This window comes from Pseudorca crassidens, chromosome 1 (assembly GCF_039906515.1).
Source record: "Pseudorca crassidens isolate mPseCra1 chromosome 1, mPseCra1.hap1, whole genome shotgun sequence".
In the NCBI taxonomy this organism is placed as follows: domain Eukaryota; kingdom Metazoa; phylum Chordata; class Mammalia; order Artiodactyla; family Delphinidae; genus Pseudorca; species Pseudorca crassidens.
Genome location: NC_090296.1, coordinates 151,236,432 through 151,257,188, shown reverse-complemented (window position 1 = coordinate 151,257,188; position 20,757 = coordinate 151,236,432). Strand labels below are relative to the sequence as shown.

Here is a 20,757-nt window from a genome sequence, read left to right as displayed (position 1 = left end):
CTCTTCACAAAACACAATACTGCTGTCGGTTTATGGTCATTTAATAGAACATGTCACATTTAGTTAAAGATTGAATCAGCTGTACGATGGTTTTAATTGTCATGGAAAAGGCCATAGAGTTTATTGAAAGTGTCAGTTTCCAGCAAAAAACAAAAGTGAGGACTGCCTAACGAATGAGGCTTTTATTTCACGAACACGAGAATTCCAGGCGGGGAATCGGTCTGATCGCTTTGAGGGAAACGGGACGGGTCCGGGCTCCTTACCCAAGGAGTGATGTTCCGCGGTTCTGCCTTTCCAGGGGCCTCCACCTGGACTTTGCTTCCTCCCCATTCGGCACTTTGTACCGCGTCACCATCAACAGCCCCGGCCTGCTCTACCCCGCCGAGCTCCCGCCGCCCTACGAGGCCGTGGTGGGCCCGACCCCCACCAGCCAGGTGAGGCCCGACCCCGACAGGCCAGTTCCCCGTTCCCGGTCCTGCTGCCTGCGCTGGCGTCTCCCTCAGCCTTTCAGCAAAGCTGTGGGACGCTGGTCGTCTTAGCCCGGTCATGGGGGAGCAGAGGCAGCAGGTGCAGCGAGCAGATCCTGCAGAGATGGCAGCCAGGCGGGGATTCCAACCCTACGTCTGTGCTGACTTTCCTTGCCTCCCCTCAGATGTGCTGGGGACACAGTGCAGAAAGAGTGGGCCCAGGCTCTGACCCGTGGGCAGAGGCCCCCCGGGGTGGGGTTGGGCCATGGTCTGAGTATGTATGCAGGGGTCTCTGGTCTGTTTCAGCTACAGGCCACTGTCAAAGTCATCCGGACACCTGAGAGAGCTCGTCTGGATTCCTGGTCTTGTCAGAGGCCTGGCAGCTACAGCCAGGGAGGTGCCTGATCCCAGCGGGCAGGCATTCGGGACGTGCGGCCTCAGTTTCCTCATCTGTGAAATGGGGTCATAATAGTACCAAGCACATCGGATGGAACAGGATGTTTGTAATGGACAGGACTGGGCACGTGGCAGGGTCTGACTCAGCAAAAGCCATGTGCCCTTTCTTGGTATTATTATCCTCGCCCTCATCATTGTCATTGCTGAATATCGAGGGGCACCAGCCAGGGCAGAGAGATTTGAGCACCGGGAAAGGCCATATGGTGCCCAAGTGCAGACGGAGTGGTAGAGCCATGCGGGTGTCCCCCAGGGCACCATAGGGGTTGGGGCGTGGTGGGCAGCCGTCAAGGGAGCAGGGGCACCAGGACGGGGCTGCAGCCACTCCTGGGCCCTGCGCATCTGTCAGAGGAGACACACACAGACCCGGAGCACCAGGGGCACGCTGTGATGTCTCAGCGGCCACGGAGCTGCCCTGACACGTGTCCCCACCGGGAGCCCCTCGCCTGGAGGCGGTGCAGGCCCCAACCTCGCACTGTCGCCCTGTGAGAAGGTGCCCGTGGTGAGCTGGCCGGGCGGCAGGGCCCATCCGTTCCCGCCACCCCCTGAGTATCAGCCCTGGGGTCCCCTGTGCTGGGCTCAGCGTTCAGGGGATGCGACCAGAGACAGTGCCGTCCACAAGGCGATCGAGTCCTGCAGGCCAGTGGCTGTGTGACGGGAAGGGACGAGGCTCGACAGACTCTCCTCGGGGTCCTGGGGAGGGACTGCTCAGCAGCCCCTAGCCCCGGCCAGCCCCCCAGCCCACCCTGGCCCAGGCAGAGGCTCCTGACACCCCGGGGCCTCCCTCCAGGCCTGCTCCCACCGAGAGGTCCTGAGGCTCTCCAGGCCCCCACGGCAGAGGGACTCGGCTGGGACTCCTGGCTGTTTTCCTGTCCACGGGAGAAACAGAGGCATGGAGCTGTGAGGAAGGAGGCAGTGGTGTGACCATGACTGTCATCTCTAGACTTATAATAACTGAAATTCTCTGGAATTTTTCCCTTTAAAGCGGAGCAAAGCATTCTGCCTTCCTGGAGTGGGTTTATTTTTCTCTTCATGATAAAAACAGTTCAAATCAATATTGTCAACGGAAACCGCTTGTTGTGGTAACAGTCAGAGCCCTGAGTGGGGCCCCGGGTGCTGCAGGGCCCTGGGCAGGGATGCTGGTCCCTGCGTGTGTCCAGGGACCCTGGGAGATGAAGCCTCGGCTTGTGGGCGGCAGGACGCAGGTCAGGGAGGAGAGGCAGGGATGCTGCTGGGGACGGAGCAGCTCCTGCAGAGGCTCTGAGGGAGGGGTGAGCATGAGGTGGGGGGCCGACCCACCCGCTGGGCCTCACTGGGTGCCAGGGTCATCAGAACATCCAAGCAAGTGTCCACGGCTGCTAGGATCTGAGGTCGGGGCCTTAGAGAGATCATGGTTCGCTGCAAAGATGGTCATGGAAGCCCTGGAGACCCGGACAGGTTGAGGCCCTAGGAGAGGGCATGGGGTGGGGTCCCGGAAAGCCTGGACTCAGAAACCAGTGGTCAGGGAGGAAGGCATGGGCCAAATGCTGCCCGGAGGCTGTGAAGGACTGAGCCCTGTCCACCTGGCTCACCTTTTGAGAGGCTGCCAGTGACTTTGGCAGGAGCAGCTGCTGGGGATGGGTGGGGCGGGGCGGGGGGGGGGGGGGCATGGTAGGATCAGATGGCCTCAGGGAGCGGAGGGGATGGGATGTGAGGAGGGGAAGCAAGGGTGTGGACCACTGTTTCTAGCCTCCAGTGGGCCTCCCGACTCCCTGGAGGGCTTGTCAATCAAATGCAGATGGCCGGGCACACCTCCAGGGCTCCGGAGTTCAGGGTCAGGGGGCTGCTGAGAATCTGCGTGGCTACCAAAGTCCCCACTGCGGCTGCTCCAAGGACACCTTTGGGGCCTGGAGTAAATCGATGAAGAGGCTGGATAGGAGGTAGTTAGAGGGGGTGGGTGGGAATAGAGTGGGAGGGGTTACCATGGGGATATGCCAGGGCTGGAGGGCGGAGCCGGCTCCCCAGGGCCAGGGGAGAGAGGTCCCTGGAAGGCAGGAGGGGACTGAACCAGGTGCAGACGGGCAGCTCGCCCTGTAACCAGCAGGGACACCGAGCAGGGCGGCCAGGGGCCTGGAAACCCCAGGAAGCCCACAAGGCTGTGTGACTCTCCTCGGCCACCTTGGGGGCGGGAGGAGCCCTGCCGCCTCCCCCTCTGCCCGGCGGCCCTGCCTTTTGCCCTCACAGAGCTGCAGGCTCCAGCCTGCCTCTCCTTCGTCCCTGTGAGCTGTTACTCTATGTCCAGAAGAGAGGAACCGTGCGTGATTCACGGGTCTGTGTGCGCCACCCTGTGGCGAGTGGCGGAGCTGGAGCCGGCGAGAACCCCCATGATGCTCCCGGCCTCGCCGGGCCTCCAAGGACCCGGCGTGCTGGGAAGCAGCCTCTGGTTTGGGTGTGACATCTGATGCACCCCCGACACGTGCACCTAGTGTTTATCACTATTTTACTTTTTTTTCTGAAGAATAGACTATATCAGAGGATGATAATACTGGTTCTAAGACCCACGTGACCTCATTTTCCAAAAGAATGGGGAATTCTCTAAATGGAGATTTCTTTCAAAAGATTTTGGGGAGGAACTTTTGAAGGGCAAAGGCCTGTCTCACATTAGCTTGCGTTGGCTCAGAAACCGCCAGCTTACAAGCCCCTGCATGAATGTTATCCCCGGGAGGACGTGGCCCCCGCCCTTTCCTGGGCTGCCCACCTGGCTGGTAGCACTTGTGATAAATGGGCCGCCACAGGCACCCCCCCCCCGCCCCCCGCCGCCACCAGCACCGAGGAGGCAGCTGCACCTCGTCAGCTGATTCTCTCTGACCCCGTGGGCTGACAGCACTTTTCAATTCCACAGACACCCCCCAGGGAGTCTAGGAGTCCAGGATCCCATCCCGCCCACGGAGGGAAGGCTGCACCTGCCAGCTCCCCCCTCCCCCAGTCCCCCGACGGGACAGCCACGAGCAGCCATCTTACAGCAGGACCCCCCCACCCCCCCCACCCCCCCCCCCACCCCCCGCCTTGGCCAGGAGGAGGTAATTACCCCCTTGTTAGGACAAACGCATATGAATGGCCTATTTGCACTTGTTTGGACGCCCACCCCCTTGGAAGGCAAGCAGAGGCTGTGCAGGTCTGTGTGCGGCAGAGACCGCTCATCTGGACAGATTTTTCATTTGGGAAGAAAAGCCCCCCCTTGAGCCAGCACGTTCGTTTTGACCCGCGTGTTTCAGCCACATTCAGGTTCCGTTCTGACTTGGGTTGCGATGCGTTCTCTTTCCCGTGGCCTGAGATTGTGGCTTTGGGGGCCAGATTGGAGGGAGGGAGTTTCTTTCTACCGCAGGGAAGTGGCTGAGAATTTGCCTAGTTGATGCCCCTGTGTGAATGACAGCGTGTGTTCTGGGGGCCCCGTGAGACTGTGCGCCAGTCCACGGGCTATAGGATCGGGAGACCAATGGGATTCGCTTCCTTGTGGTCACAGGACAGGGACCAGAGAATGGGCTTCTCTGGGGCTTCAGAGCAAGGACCAGCTGGGCCACCTTGCGTGGGACCAGGCGTGTGAACAAGGGAGGCTCGTGGGGGCTTGAAGGGCAGGAAGGGGGTTCACAGAAATCATTTGGGTGCAGATTCCATGACCTGGGATGCCACACTATAGAGCTGCCTTTGAACAGTTGGGCGTTTGGGGTCGACGTGGCCCAACAGTGCTTTAGGAATTTCGGTGGCAATATGGCAGGTGGGACGAGAAGTGGTGAGAAAGGCAATGGACGTGACAGAGGTGTGTCCAACCCCAAGTCCTCGAAGTTATTATTTATATTTTCGAATGAAATGACCTTTACATTTGAAAGTCTGTAAGTGAAGTAGCTTCGAAGATTGCCTTGGGACACGAGCCGAAAACCTTAGTGCACCTTTTCCGTGATGGCTGATAACAGCTTTTTGTAAACCTGGGACATAGCCAGCTGACCTCACCCAGGAGTGGGAAACTCATTACAGAAACAGCGTAGAATTTCCATATAGGACGTCTTCACCCCCCAAGTTCCTAGGAGAAAGGGAGATGAGGGGAACTTGGCTTATTTGCCTAAATGCCGATTGAGTTTTCAATTACGATAAGTGGTCAAAATAGTGCCTCTGGGAATAAATAAATGCAGGCGTTGGAGCATCCACGTTCCGTTATACATGAGGCTTCTCCTCTCACAGCCCTGCGGGAGCTGTGTTATGAACCTTTATTGCTAAACTCGGATTTCAACTTCAATTCTATGCCGCAAATATACCTCTTCCACTGCCTTTGTGTTTCATGGACAATGCCCTGTGAAGTGAGCGGCCTTGCTGCGGCAAGGTGGCCTTGGACATCAGGGGAGGCCACATTCTAATTCAGTGCTTGACACCCTGCTCGCCGGAGGTGATCAATTTCCTGCTCCCAGGAGCTGTCTCCTCTTGAAACCAAATTTGACCGGGCGCCAGAGGGAAGCCAGCGATGCTTCTGCAAAGTATGACACGCATCCAATTTCCTCCCGACCTTGTCTCACTGTGTGTTTTATTTCTCTTGTTTTATGTATATTTCTTTATTACCAGAAGCTTTTTTTTCAGGACTGAAGTTGCCACCCACCCCTACAAAAAAGAAAAAAAGAGTCCAGTTGAGGGTTAGATACAGGAAGAGAGGTATGAAAGGAAACGAACCTCCGGGGCATGGTCCCTTTTTTTTGATTTGGCAGGAGATTCTTGACAGAGATTTTCCACACAGGGTATTGGTGTGAGGCGGTGTGAATTCTCCCATCCTTTCCCCTCCCTGGCAGAGAGGGAGCGTTGAGTGCAGGACGGTATTACATACACGTGGGATCCAAGGGACCATCTGAGCAGCTCTCTGCTGCTCAGCAGCAGCCCGGCACCTGCTGCAACGCCAGCCCGCTTGACAGAGGAGAGGTGGGCGCCATCAGCTACCCCATTGAAGGGGCAGGAGTCCAGGGAGGCAGAAATATAATTACTGAGCTGGAACCAGACCAGGCCGCAGGGGCCCGCCTCACCTTCCCTGGCCTCCCCCAGCTCATGATTGGCAAGCAGTTCTGAAATACCACAAGGGGCCAGAAATCGTGTTTTGAGATGGCAGAGGGGCACGTGCATACAGGGTTCATGGCCTTCAGGCGCACGGCCTGGGAGGGGCCGCTGTGCCCTAAAGCAGCAATGGGACAGACGCGCTCGCGTGGGGCAGATCCAAGCCCGGCAAGCGGGGAGCAGACGTGCCCCATCCCTGACCAGCAGAGGAGGCTGGTCTCTCCCCTCACATTCCCGAGGCCTTTCTTCTCGTTCAAGAAGAAAGCTGCAAAAGTGTGATGATGGTCCAACCCCATTCGAGCTTCACGGCCAGCCTCCACCAGGAAGGGATGGCATGTGACTGGGCTCGGGGCCCCGCATTCTACCCGGCGTAGGCCCCCTGTGCGGCTGGGACCCCGGCAGAGCTTAGGCAGGGAGGGCGGCCTTGGGAACAGCCTCTTGATCCCACGTGCGGAAGGCAGAAGGGAGGGCAGGGCACGTGCAGCTCTGGGGCGTCCAGAGCTCGTTCAGTGCCCACTTGTGTCCAAACTGCCGGCCCAAAGCATTGGGGTGTCATGAGTGTTGGTGTCGTGGGCTTACTCTTCAGGGAAGAGAGGAGGGGGTGGGAAGTGAGGGCAGGGGCTGTCCCACCTCCTCTGGTGACAGGGGGGACCCTGTGTGGCCTCCGCCAGCCCCAAATGGTGCCCGTAAGCGGAAGGTGAGTGGGCTCAGGGTGGGCCCTCGGGGGCACACGATTCTCATTGCAGAAGGTCCGAGGAAGGGGCTTTGGCCTTGGCAATGGCATCTTCACCCTCCCACCCCCCACCCCACACATTTAGGGGAGAAGATTGCAACCTGAGCACCTGTCTCTAGAAGACAAGCTCTAGGGTCAGCCTGCCGTTCTGGAGGCTGCTGTGATGTGCCCCACAGACAGCAGAGTACCCACGCGCGGCCTCCTCTTTCTTCCCGTAGATTCCAAGTGGGGACCCGCAAGTGACCGAGCCCGGCTCCGGGGACCCAGACGCCACCGCGGGCTTCAGCACGCAAGGTAATCGTACCCTTTTCAGTCTTTGAAACACTAAGTTGGTAGTTTTCCAGGCTGTGTCTCCTCCCTTTTCCTTCTCTTCCTCTGTAAGGGGGGGAATTTGCTGCAGCCTCTCCTGCTAAGTACATGGAAGGTTCCACTTGTCCTCCTTCCCTGCCCCCAGTGGTCAGAGCTGGGAGGCCTCCTGCTTTCCCTGGGGGCCTTTGTCCGCCTCCCCCAGCGCCCTTTCTCTCTCACTCGAGGAGTATGGATTTGAAGAAGAGTGCGGCGCAGTCTGCGATGGACCCTTTCCAGAGCAAGATCGTACCAGGCTGGGCTGGGCCGGGGGGATCCAGAGCTGGGGGCTCCCTGCCCACTGGCTGCGGAGGGGGAGGCTGGAGGGCAGGGGCCTGAGGTTGTGTCCTGGAGGGCGTGGCAGGAAAAGTGTGAGAAGTCAGATCCCAAATACGGGGTGGGAGCCACAGGACAAACCTCGGGGTGGGGAAGGTGGTCCGAGGTGACAGGCAAGCAGACAAGCTTGGCAGCAGGGGGAACAGATGGGTGGGGTGGGGGGGCGCCCCTGGGGAGCTTTCGTCTTGAGGTCCCCAGCAGGCTCGTGTGGGTGCATTTATTTGGAGACCAAAGTCAGCCACCTTGGGAGATGACTAAGCGTCCCAGAAAGGACCGTGACCGTGGTGGCCCTCTGTGCTGCTGCCGTCCCCACTTCAAGTAACGTCTAAGAAATAAGGAGGGGCCATCCTTCACGAGGCCACCTCTGAGCGGCAGGGGCCCCGGGTCGCTACAGTTGAATGTGGAAGTGACCTTGCCCTTCCCTTGGTGAGTCCAGGCAGCCGTCAGGAGCTTGTCTAAGAGGTGGCATCCAGTGACCACCTTTCCAGAGGCTACTCCAGGGCGCAGCGCCTTCTAAAGCTTGGGGTGGGGGGAGGGCCTGCAGCCGGGGCCCCCATTCCAGCCAGGTGATTCCCACAAACCACCAGTTCTCCAGGAAAGCATGGTTAGAAAGGCCAGGCAGCATGGCGGCTCCAGGGCCCGTTTCTATCTGTGGCCTCGGGGCAGGTGGAGATGGACAGGGTGTCTGAGATGCCCCTCTGGAGGCGTTCAGCAGGGCTGGGCCCTCCTCACTGCCTCACGACCCTGGGCAGCTAGCTGGGCTCCCCCGAGAGATTCTGAGGGGCCAGCCCTGAGGGTAGGCAGGAACACACAAGAAGCTCTGGCAGGGGGCTTGCAGGCCAAGCAGGTAGTAACGGAATTTCTGTGTGGGGTGAGGTTGAGGTCAAGGTCATTCTTTTTGCCCGTATAGGTCCAATTGTTCCAGGCTGTTTCTTGCTTTTGTACCTTTGTCAAAAATCAGTCAAGCATAGTTGCATGGGTCTGCTTCTGGGTCCCTGTTCTGTTCTGTCCCATTGATCTGTGTGTCAGCCCCTCTGCCAATCCCACCCTGTCTTCATGGCTGTCGCTCTGTAATAAGCCTCAGTATCAGGAAAGGAATGCCTCCCGCTTCATTCTTCTTTGTCAAGGTTGCAGCTACTGTAGGGCCTGTGCCTTTCCATATCCGTTTTTGAATCAGCTCACCTGTATCTACAAAATACCTTGCTGGAAGCTTTTTTTTTTTAAGATACATCATTTTTTTCAATTTTTTAATACGTCTTTATTGGAGTATAATTGCTTCACAATGCTGTGTTAGTTTCTGCTGTACAACAAAGTGAGCCAGCCGTATGCATACATATGTCCCCATATCCCCTCCCTTTTGAGCCTCCCTCCCACCCTCCCTGTCCCACCCCTCTAGGTGGTCGCAAAGCACCGAGCTGATCTCCCTGTGCTATGCGGCTGCTTCCCACTAGCTAACTATTTCACATTTGGTGATGTATATATGTTGATGCTTCTCTCACTTTGTCCCAGCTTACCCCTCCCCGCTCTGTGACCTCAAGTCCATCCTCTATGTCTGCGTCTTTATTCCTGCCCTGCCTCTAGGTTCATCAGTACCATTTTTTTCAGATTCCATATATATGGTTAGCATACGGTATTTGTTTTTCTCTTTCTGACTTACTTCACTCTGTATCACAGACTCCAGGTCCATCCACCTCACTACAAATAACTCAATTTTGTTTCTTTTTATGGCTGAGTAATATTCCACTGTATATATGTGCCACATCTTCCTTATCCATTCATCTGTCGATGGACACTTAGGTTGCTTCCATGTCCTGGCTATTGTAAATAGAGCTGCAATGAACATTGTGGTACATGACTGTATGAATTATGGTTTTCTCAGGGTATATGCCCAGTAGTGGGATTGCTGGATCATGTGTCGTTCTATTTTTAGTTTTTTAAGGAATCTCCATACTGTTCTCCATAGTGGCTGTATCAATTTACATTCCCACCAATAGTGCAGGAGGGTTTCCTTTTCACCACACCCTCTCCAGCATTTGTTGTTTGTAGATTTTTTTTTTTTTTTTTTTTGGCAGTATGTGGGCCTCTCACCGCCGTGGCCTCCCCCGCCACGGAGCACAGGCTCCGGACGCGCAGGCCCAGCGGCCATGGCCCACGGGCCCAGCCGCTCCGCGGCATGTGGGATCCTCCCGGATCGGGGCACGAACCCGTCCCCTGCATTGGCAGGCGGACTCCCAACCACTGCGCCACGAGGGAAGCCCCTGTTTGTAGATTTTTTGATAATGGCCATTCTGACCAGTGTGAGGCGATACCTCATTGTAGTTTTGATTTGCATTTCTCTAGTAATTAGTAACGTTGAGCATCTTTTCATGTGCCTCTTGGCCACCTGTATGTCTTCTTTGGAGAAATGTCTATTTAGGTCTTCTGCCCATTTTTTAATTGGGTTGTTTGTTTTTTTGATATTGAGCTCCATGAGCTGTTTGTATATTTTGGAGATTAATCCTTTGTCTGTTGTTTCATTTGCAAATACTTTCTCCCATGCTGAGGGTTGTCTTTTCGTCTTGTTTATGGTTTCCTTCGCTGTGCAAAAGCTTTTAAGTTTAATTACGTCCTATTTGTTTATTTTTGTTTTTGTTTTCATTACTCTAGGAGATGGGTCAAAAAGGATCTTGCTGTGATTTATGTCAAAGAGTGTTCTGCCTATGTTTTCCCCTAGGTTTATAGTATCTGATTTTACATTTAGGTCTTTAATCCATTTTGAGTTTATTTTTGTGTATGGTGTTAGGGAGTGTTCTAATTTCATTCTTTTACATGTAGCTGTTCAGTTTTCCCAGCACCACTTATTGAAGAGGCTGTCTTTTCTCCATTATATGTTCTTGCCCCCTTTGTTGTAAATTAGGTGACCATATGTGCGTGGGTTTATCTCTGGGCTTTCTCTCCTGTACCATTGATCTATATTTCTATTTTTGTGCCAGTACTGTACTGTCTTTTTTTTTTTTTTTTTTTTTTTTGCAGTATGCGGGCCTCTCACTGTTGTGGCCTCTCCTGCTGCTGAGCACAGGCTCCGGACGCGCAGGCCCAGTGGCCATGGCTCATGGGTCCAGCCGCTCTGCGGCATGCGGGATCTTCCCAGACCGGGGCACGAACCCGTGTCCCCTGCATCGGCAGGTGGACTCTCAACCACTGTGCCACCAGGGAGGCCCTATACTGTCTTGATTACTGTAGTTTGTAGTATAGTTTGAAGTTGGGGAGGCTGATTCCTCCAGCTCCATTTTTCTTTATCAAGATTGCTTTGGCTATTCGGGGTCTTTTGTGTTTCCATACAAATTGTAAAGTTTTTTGTTCCCGTTCTGTGAAGAATGCCATTGGTAGTTTGGTAGGGATTGCATTGAATCTGTAGATTGCTTTGGGTAGTATAGTCATTTTCACAATATTGTATTTTCCAATCCAAGAACAGGGTATATTTCTCCATCTGTTTATGTCATCTTTGATTTCTTTCATCAGTGTTTTATAGTTTTCTAAGTACAAGTCTTTCACCTCCTTAGGCAGGTTTATTCCTAGGTATTTTATTCTTTTTATTGCGATGGTAAATGGGATTGTTTCCTTAATTTCTCTTTCTGATTTTTTGTTATTGATGTATAGGAATGCCAGAGATTTCTGTGCATTAATTTTGTATCCTGCAACCTTACCAAATTCATTGATTAGTTCTAATAGTTTTGCAGTGGCATCTTTAGGATTTTCTATGTATAGTATCATGTCATCTGCAAACAGTGACAGTTTTACTTCTTCTTTTCCAATTTGTATCCCTTTTATTTCTTTTTCTTCTCTAATTGCCATGGCTAGGACTTCCAAAACTATGTTGAATAAGAGTGGTGAGAGTGGACGTCCTTGTCTTGTTCCTGATCTTAGTGGAAATGCTTTTAGTTTTTCATCATTGAGGATGATGTTTGCTGTGGATTTGTCATATATGGCCTTTATTATGTTGAGGTAGGTTCCCTCTATGCCCATTTTCTGGAGATAAATGGGTGTTGAATTTTGTCAAAAGCTTTTTCTGCATCTATTGAGAGGATCATATGGTTTTTATTACTTAATTTCTTAATACAGTGTATCATATTGATTGATTTGCCTATATTGAAGAATCCCTGCATTCCTGGCATAAATCCCACTTGATCGTGGTGTATAATCCTTTTAATATGTTGTTGGATTCTGTTTGCTAGTATTTTGTTCAGGAATTTTGCATCTATGTTCATCAGTGATATTGGTCTATAATTTTCTTTTTTTGTGATATCTTTTTCTCGTTTGGTATCAGGGTGATGGTGGCTTTGTAGAACAAATTTGGGAGTGTTCCTCCCTCTGCAATTTTTTGGAAGAGTTTAAAAAGGATGGGTGTTAGCTCTTCTCTAAATGTTTGCTAGAATTCACCTGTGAAGCCATCTGGTCCTGGGCTTTTGTTTGTTGGAAGATTTTTAATTACAGTTTCAACTTCATTACTTGTGAGAGGTGTGTTTATATTTTCTAATTCTTCCTGGTTCAGTCTTGGAAAATTGTATCTTTCCAAGAATTTGTCCATTTCTTCCAGGTTGTCCATTTTATTGGCATATAGTTGTTTGTAGTAGTCTCTTATAATCCTTTGTATTTCTGCAGTGTCAGTTGTGATTTCTCCTTTTTCATTTGTAATTTTATTGATTTGCATCCTCTCCCTTTTTTCCTTGATGATTCTGGCTAATGGTTTATCAATTTTGTTTATCTTCTCAAAGAACCAGCTTTTAGTTTTATTGATCTTTGCTATTGTTTTATTTGTTTCTATTTCATTTATTTCTGCTCTGATCTTTATGATTTCTTTCTTTCTACTGACTTTGGGTTTTCTTTGTTCTTTCTTTAGTTGCTTTAGGTGTAGGGTTAGATTGTTTATTTAAGATTTTTCTTGTTTCTTGAGGTGAGATTGAATTGCTATAAACTTCCTTCTTAGAATTGCTTTTGCTGCGTCCCATAGGTTTTGGGTCATTGTGTTTTTGTTGTCATTTGTTTCTATGTATTTTTTTAATTTCTTCAGGGATCTCTTGATTACTTAGTAGCACACTGTTTAGCCTCCATGTATTTGTGTTTCATTTTTTTAATTTATTTTTTTATCATTGTTTTGGCCATACGGCAGGTGGAATCTTAGTTCCCTGACCAGGGATCGAACCCATGGCCCCCGCGTTGGAAACATGGAGTCTTAACCACTGGACTGCCACGGAAGTCTCCCTTGCTGGGATCTTGACAGGCATTAAACCTGTACAGCTATTTGGATAGAATCACCATCTTTCTCTTTTTATTGAAGTAGAGTTGAGTTACAATGCCATGTTGATTGCTGCTGTACAGCAAAGTGACTCAGTTATACATATATATCCTTTTCCATTATGGTTTATCACAGGATATTGACTATAGTTCCCTGTGCTATACAGTAGGTCCTTGTTGTTTATCCATCCTATATGTACTGGTTTGCATCTGCTAATCCCAAACTCCCAGTCCATCCCTCTCCCTTGCCCCTCCCCCTTGGCAACCACAAGTCTGTCCTCTACGTCTGTGAGTCTGTTTCTGTTTCATAGATAAGTTCATTTGTGCCATATTTTAGAGAATCGCCATCTTTCTAAAGCTGAGTCTTCCGAGGCGTGAACACAGTCTGTCTCCATGGTTTTCGAGCTTTGGTTTCACGGTATTGTTTTCAGCATACAGATCCTGGGCAGCTTTCCTTAGTGTGTGTGTTTCGTGTTTCATTTTTCTCTGGAGCAGCTGTTGATGGCACTGGGTTTACACCTTTGGTTTCTGCGTGTTCATCGTCAGTACATGGGACTGACTCTGAATCAATAGGAGGGGATTCACTCATGTGTTCCCCTTGAATCCTGCAGCCTTGATGAGTGCGCTTATTAGCTCTAGAATTTTTTTTTTGTTTTTTTGGAGATTCTGTTATTGTTTTTTAAACAATATTGTTTTGCTATTTGTTAAAATAACAAAATAGTGATGAGGACATGGGGGCCCTAACTGGTGGCTTGTAAGTCAGCCCACTGCTTTGGCAAAGCGTTTGGGATGCAGAGCCATGAAAATATTTATGCCATTAGATGTGTTCATACTTCTAGAATCACCCCCGGGGAGTAATGCAGAAAAAGGAAAAGTAAGCATGCAGATAAGTTGTTGCCTTTTCCATAACAGTAAAAACTGAGGGGGACAATGAAGTCCATTAATAAGAGTTCAGGAAAATGTGTTACACAAGCTGAATATATCACTACACATTAATAGGAAAAATGTTTTCGATCCGTTAGGTGAAACCCTGGAGGTCCACCACGATTATGACTTCTATAAAAATGTAGGCACATGACACAACCCTGGAGGGGAAGGTGTGCAGAAATGAGAGTGACCAGCCTTGGGCTTACAGCTTTTCCTGTAATGCTGTCCTAATTTTATAAGTTTTCTATTAATTACTTATATTCAGAGCTAGGTCACATTTGTCACTCATGACTCTTTGCATTTCCTTGAGGAACTCAACCACTGGATTTTCACTGACATTAAGAAACTTGGGGGACTTCCCTGGTGGAACAGTGGTTAAGAATCCACCTGCCAATGCAGGGTACATGGGTTCAAGCCCTAGTCCGGGAAGATCCCACACGCCGCGGAGCAACTAAGCCTGTGCACCACAACTACTGAGCCTGCGCTCTAGAGCCCACGAGCCACAACAACTGAGCCCACGCACCACAACTACTGAAGCCCATGCACCTAGAGCCGGTGCTCTGCAACAAGAGAAGCCACCAATGAGAAGCCCGTGCACCGCAGTGAAGAGTAGCCCCCACTCTCCGTAACTAGAGAAAGCCCACACACAGCAATGAAGACCCAATGCAGCCACACAAAAAAATTAAATTAAAAAAAAAAAGCAACTTGGGATCAAGGGTGTGTACATATGTCCAGTCTCATCAAATTATGTACAGTAAATAGGCACAGGTGTTTTGCATATCAGTTATACCTCAGTAAAGCTGTGGAAGAGAGAGAGAGGGAATTGGGATCAAAAAGAATGTGAAGGAATGAATATTATTCAAAAGACTTTTAATATACTTGCTGGGTGATTTTTGAAAAGATTTTGAGAGTGTTAGTAATGACAATGTCTAGGTTTGAAGTTTTCTAAGGAGACAGGAAAGTATATTTTCTTTTCTACATTTATACATTTGGTCTTGAGCACTTGACCAATTACTTCCTTGGGATAAATTCCAGTGAGGGAAATTGCTGAGTCCAGGGGAATGTGTATTTTAGACTTGGATGTATTGACTACACTGTGTCCTGGAAGGGTTTTATGACGAGTTTATGTTCCCACCAAGAGTGTTTGTGACACCCCAAGACATTGTCACTCCTGGGGAACTTTACCGTCCTTGTAGGTGAACTTAACACACATAGGATTGAGTTTCTGCACCTTTTTACATATCTATCATCAACTTGTAGGTCTGTTTTGGGTCCATTTATTTCTGTTGCATTTATTTATTTCTGGTTGTTTTTGGTTTTTGTTTTGTTTTTTTTGGTTTATAAGAAAAATATTTGTTAAATAGAGAAGTGAGAAAATGTGTAAGAGTGACTCTATTTATGGCAGGTTTGCTTCCCCAGTTCAGGCTTTGCTTCTTGAAGCCTGTTAATGAGGCCTTTGCCGTACACAAGTTTACCATGTTTTTGTTGCTGTTGTCAAATTTATCAAGCTTTTCCTTTATGGTTTCTATCATGTTTACAAAGTCTTTCACCCCCTCAAGGCAGTAGATTTATTCTCCCATATTTTCTTCTACTCTTATGGTATCTTAAAGGAGAAAAGGATTAATCGTCCTGAAGAATTTTTTTTTTTTTTTTTTTTTTTTGTATGTGAGATGTGAGGTCTGTCTCATCTTTGTTGTTCCAGGTGGACTCATGGGACTGATGGTCTCAAAGCATCTCTCAGGAGGGCAGCGGCAGACAGTAGGGGATAGGGGGGGCGCCGAACACGTGTGCTCCGGAATGGGTCCGCTTTCCGCCAGCTCCCACTCGGTGGCCTGCCACCTTCTTCCCCGCCCTCGCTCAGCAGAGTTTCCTCGGCTGTGGGCTGGGGGTGACTGGGTGGGCCCTGGGCACAGGACATGTGCACAGATGTGGGGCTCGCAGGGCCCCTGGGAGCAGAGAAGTTCCCCCAGGACCCACAGGAAGGGGAGGAAGGAACAGATCTCAAAGCCTCCCCCACTGTAAGAGTTCAGGCTGCTGTGGTTCTTAGCATATGTTCCCCACGCGGGCCACTCGCCTTGAACGTCTACTTCAGTGGGGGGAGGGGGGCAGTGAGGAGCCTTAGGGAGGGGCGCCCGGGGGTGGTCTGGTGATGGGAGAGAAGAGGGTAGAGGGCAGCACTCCTCAAGCCCTGATGTGTATACAGGTCCACTGGGGACCCTGTTTAGACAGATTCTGGTCCAGCCTCCACCCCAGGGGCCACCTGCGGAGAAGCAAGGGGTAAAGCCCAGCGTAAGCGGCATGACATGACCGGTCCAGAGCAGCGGTTCTCACACTCGGGGCATCAGAATCCCCTGGGGCTTGTTCACACCCTGATGGCCGGGCCCACCCTCCGAGCCGGGCAGGGCTGGACTGAGGATGTGCCTTTTGGCACAGTTGCAGCGGGGGGGGGGGGGGGGGGGGTTTGTTCTTAGAGGGCTGGGCTACCCCACCTGCCTGACGAGGGGCTGCACTCTGGGCCCAAGCTGCACCCCCTGCGTGGGGTGGGCACCGGTGCCTGGCTAGGGTGCCCTGGGGTCCGTCAGAGCCCCGACCTCTCTCTGCATGGGCCCTGCCCATTGAGCACGTGACCCCCACCTTCCTGTACTTCAAACCCCCCAGGGGATGCCCTGGATGGGAGACGCGGCTGGTTTCTGACTTGGAGTCTCTCGTGGAGACCCGTACCCCTCCTGGAATGATTCCTGGGGGATCGTCTGGTCCCCCCATACTTTCTACACAGAGCACTATCAGCCTGGGCAGGATTTCCACGCCCGCAAGATGACAGGGTTTGTCCAGGGTTGGAGTTTGGAGGCTGGGCTGCCCCCACCCCCTGGGAGGACCCTGGGTGGCAGACGGGCGCGTGGGCAGCACTGTCCCGTGTGGGGGCGGCTTGGTAGTTGCCCAGCACCAGCGCTAACGCCGTGTCCTTTGCCTTGCAGCGCCGGCCGACAGCTCCAGCCTGCTGGCCCCCGAGGACACTGCCACGCCGGGCCTGAGCCGCCCACCCTCTGACGGCCCCACGGGCACCCTGCTGCCCGCCGCACACCCGCGCCGCACATCCCCTGAGGGCCCCCCCCAGGGCACGCGGGCGCGGCCAGGTCCCAGGCGCGTGGCCCGCTCTGCCAGCGACCCCACCTCGTGGGGCCCCTCCAGGGCGTCAGGTACAGCTGGCCCAGCCCCGTGTCCCCAGGGCGTGCCTGGCTCTGCCCGGACACTGCAGGCCTCGGTGCCCCCTGGGAGTGGAGTCCAGCCCTGGGCCCTGCCTCAGGGCCACACGGGGAATGTGGTCTCGATGTCCAGAGCCTGTAAGGGGGGCGGACAGTCTGGGGCCCCTGCTGTGCTCCCACCAGGCTTGCTGCGGTGGCTTGATCACAAGTCGTCCCCCTGCATCCTACTCACCGCCCTGTCGCCTCAGCCTCCTCTCGGCTGCGTGACAGTTACTGTTGTGCACATGCCTCCTGGGGGCCCGGACCCCCAGATGCAGAGGGGGATTGGGATGAGGGACACTAGGTTTGTCAGTGGCACTGGCCTGCTACCTGTGCTCGGGGCCACGCTGAGGAAGTGACGGGCCCTGGGGACGCCACCTGCCCCGGGTGGGAGCCATCTGGGAGCCGGCTGGCTTAAATTCAGGAGTTTTCCTCTGCTGCTCTTGCATCTGAAATCCATTTCTTATCCTCAGGAGGGTTACTCCGGTGTTACCGGGAATTCCTTTTCCCCGGCTGTGTGTTAACTGAATTCTCTTTCTGGTTCAGGTGATGCCTCGTCACACACCCCATCCTGCAGCCAGGACCTTGAAGCAGGACTGTCCCGGGCTGCACGGGGAACCGGTGAGACGCTCTTTTTCTGAAACCCTTTGATAACCACAGTGTGGGGGGCAGGGGTGACCAGAGGTCCTCGGCTGCCTTGTGTCTAAACACAGCCCCTCCCAGGGTCACCCAGGCACGCGATGCCCCAGATCTCTGGGCTTTGGAAGGTGGGCCTGCCCTGCCTCCCCTGCTCTTTTGGCAGATGTATTAGAGGCTACAGCTAATTTAACACCACACGGCTGCTTGTGTCACTGTACTTATGAGATGCTCTTTGGAGGGGAGACGGGCCCCCGTGTGAATCTTACACAGTTTCACATGCTTAACTGCCAGGCTTGCTCGCTGCCACCAGAAAGACCCCAGACCACCCAGGACGTGTTTCCTTGTGTGACTTGAAACGTAGATTGAGCAACCGGGTCTTAATCTGGTGCTTGGCGAGCTGGTCACAGCTGACCGCCCGGAGCTTCTCTCTCTGGAGGGTCATCTGGAGTGGCTGGGGCCCGCTGGTAGCTGGTTCTGTCTCCCTGCCCTCGGCCTGGGGAGCATTGAGCACAAGGCCCTGGGCTTCGGGCGACTCTGCTGCCTCGTGAGAGGTGGCTGCTGTCTGTGCCCTTGACGTGGGGAGGGCGCTCTCATTGCCCCTCTGCCACCCCCAGCTCTGCTCTTAAGGCAGACGTGTCTCCAAACGCCACCCAGCCCACAAGGGCGAAGGCCACTGAGCTGGGGAAGGCTGAGAAGGGGCAGCCCCCCTGCGAGCTCGGGAATTCCAGCAGAGAGGCACACAGAATGGAGACCCCTGCCCCGCCCTGCACTTCTCTCGCTGGCCGGCTTCGAATCTTGCCCTCCCATCTCCAGCCTTCGGCTCCAGGAGGCTGCGGCCCCTCTAGGTTACTGCAGGCTGAACTCAGGGCTGCGAGGGGCCAGGCCATGCCAGGGGACATGCGAAGCGACGGCCAGCTGGGGAACACAGAAATCCCAGCGGAAAGCTTGTCCCAAGCATCCCTGTGTTTGCTTTTCGGAGAAGTGAGTGGACGGCTGCCTTCTGTTTTGTGTCGGGTGTTTTCAGATGGTGCATTTTCCCTTGGTTTTCAGCTTCCTTGTCTCACTCTGTCATGGTTGCCTGTGCCTGTCGGCCCCAGCTTTCACCCCCCAGGGAACCAGATGCCTGGAAAACGGACCAGCGGTTAAAGCCAGAGGCCTTACAGACAGTCTCCAAAGAGCGGCCGCACTCCTTAGTGGACAGCAAGGCCTACGCGGACGCCAGGGTTTTGGTGGCTAAGTTCTTGGAACACTCGAGCTGCTCCCTTCCCGTGGAGGTGAGGCACGTGGTGGGCTCCGCTCGCTCGGCCATCCCCTCCGAGGAGTGCCACGTGGAGGAGGCCGTCCTCAGCGCCCGTGTCCTGGACCAGCTGTGAAGGCGCCTCCATCTGGATGTGGACATGGACAGACCTGGTGCCAGAGTCCCTGCCGGGGACGCCGGGCCTGTGGGGAGAGGCTGCTTCCCCGGGTGGATCAAGCGGCGGAGGCCCTTCCCTCCTCCAGGGGGACCCCATCGGCTGTTTTCTGGGGGCTGACGCTTCCTACCTGTCCCAGTGATACAGTGGATGACTCTCTCGTGTCCATCGTGAATTCTTCCCTGTTGTCAGGCAGGTAGCACCTTGAACTAGCCACATGACAGCGATCCAGTGGCAGGGGACACGCATGTAGCTAAAGAAACTGAAGTATCTTCACAATCGGGGCCATGGAAGAGCAGGATTCTCCTGCACCCCAGTCCCCACCCCCACCCCGATTTAGTTTAGTGTTTAAAGGGGTAGAGGAGTCCATCAGGCAATGAGCCCATTTCCCCTTGCAGTTTGAATCAATGATCAACCCTTTCTTAGAGGCTGATTTTTAAGAAAGTAAGTCATTCTAGCCCAGATGGCAGCGGGGGTCCAGCCTTATGCCCGCAGGGCGACAGGGCCACCCTGTGAACAAACATACAATGAGGGACTCCCCAGGGGGGCCCGGCCACCCTGTGGCAAGGGGCTTTGAGGGACCTGCACCCCCAACCCCCACACCTTGTCTCCCGGGCAACCCCTCCCTGCCTCTCCCTGCCCCAGGGCATTTTCCCAGCTTCCTCTCTGGCTGTCTCTCCACTGTCTCTTTAGCCAGCTCAGCACAGAGCACTTTGAGTAGTTATTTGCCCCGTAACAATAAGCCCCCATGGCGAGCCCCCGGGGTTCTCCCACATCTGCCCTCGCCAGACTGGCCTCAGGGGTCTCTGATGACTCAGAGCAGCCCCTTCCCCAGCCGGGCGGCAGCCGCCACGTCTGCTTTGGAAGATGCCACCTGTCGACCACTCCTTTCCGTGAACCACCCCCACCTCGAGCTGGGTGCGCAGAAGCCTCGCCACAGCAGCTTGGGTGCCCTGGACTTTCTAGGACCCCTGGGCCGCCCTGTTCTGGCAACCTCAGCAGCAGCTGCTTCCCAACCAGGGTCGTGGAGCAGCGCTGTCCTCAAGGACTTTCTGCAGCCACGGGGATACCTGTGCCATCCTGCAGTGTGGCTGCCAGACACCCCGAGGAGCCCCTCGTCAGCTGCCAACGCTTTGCTTCCTAATGTTATCATCGGTCACTGCCGTCCGGAGGTGAGAGCTGGACCAATATATAAATCAGGCCTTGTGATGATAGCCGGAACTTCTCTGCTCGAGACATCACAGAGGAGAATTTATGAGCACTTTATCCAGACTATAAAACGGGAAATCTCTACTCTAATTTTTCTCAACTGAGGGCTTTTGAAGTCCCCAAAAGTAAATCTCTCTGCAGGTAAAGTAAATTGATGGTTTTTCCAAGGGGCCTCCCCTCAGCCTCCCAGCAAAGCATGGATGGCCCCAGCGCCCTGGCCTCGGCATCAAGGCATCTCTGGGGTGGCAACCAGAGCTTAGCAGGCTGCAGGGGTCTCACGTGGGTGGGGGGCTCACGGCAGGGCCCTGGGCCAAGCCTGCAGGTCTCAGACAGGCTGCCTCTCGAGTGAGGCCAGCCCTTGCGTCCAGCCCCACCTCACGGGCATCAGAATTGTTACCCTGCCGCAGGCTGGGTGACCTCCAGGGGGCCTGGCCTGCTGCTCTGTGTCTTTTGCTTCCCCTCCCTGCAGGGCGCCATGTCTCCTGCCTCCGAGCACCTGCCACAGCCTGTGCCTCCCCCTGGGTGCAGGTAGGTGCTCTGGCCTGAAGCCCACCGGCCGGCCGTTCTCAAGTGCTCGGCCCTCACACGTGTCCTCACAGCATCTCTATCTTGCGGGTGAGTACACTGTACCCAGTTCTACAGCGCTGGGCTGA

The 20,757-nt window shown here is 53.5% G+C and overlaps 1 protein-coding gene across 8 annotated transcripts in view; it reads left to right on the top strand.

The window, feature by feature from the left end:
* The window catches only part of ENTREP2 (endosomal transmembrane epsin interactor 2), a 363,839-nt gene that overhangs the window by 341,649 nt on the left and 1,433 nt on the right, over positions 1-20,757 (top strand). For 6 of the 8 annotated variants that reach the window (XM_067699174.1, XM_067699190.1, XM_067699163.1 and 3 more), the window contains 5 exons: positions 299-434; positions 6,939-7,014; positions 16,578-16,799; positions 17,391-17,465; positions 18,534-19,265. In XM_067699174.1, the coding sequence (XP_067555275.1) occupies positions 299-434; positions 6,939-7,014; positions 16,578-16,799; positions 17,391-17,465; positions 18,534-18,856 (832 nt within the window). In that variant the 3' untranslated portion in view covers positions 18,857-19,265. Of the gene's footprint in view, positions 1-298; positions 435-6,938; positions 7,015-16,577; positions 16,800-17,390; positions 17,466-18,533; positions 20,720-20,757 lie in introns of those variants that run through there. The other 2 variants (XM_067699156.1, XM_067699217.1) reach the window with 2 other exon arrangements.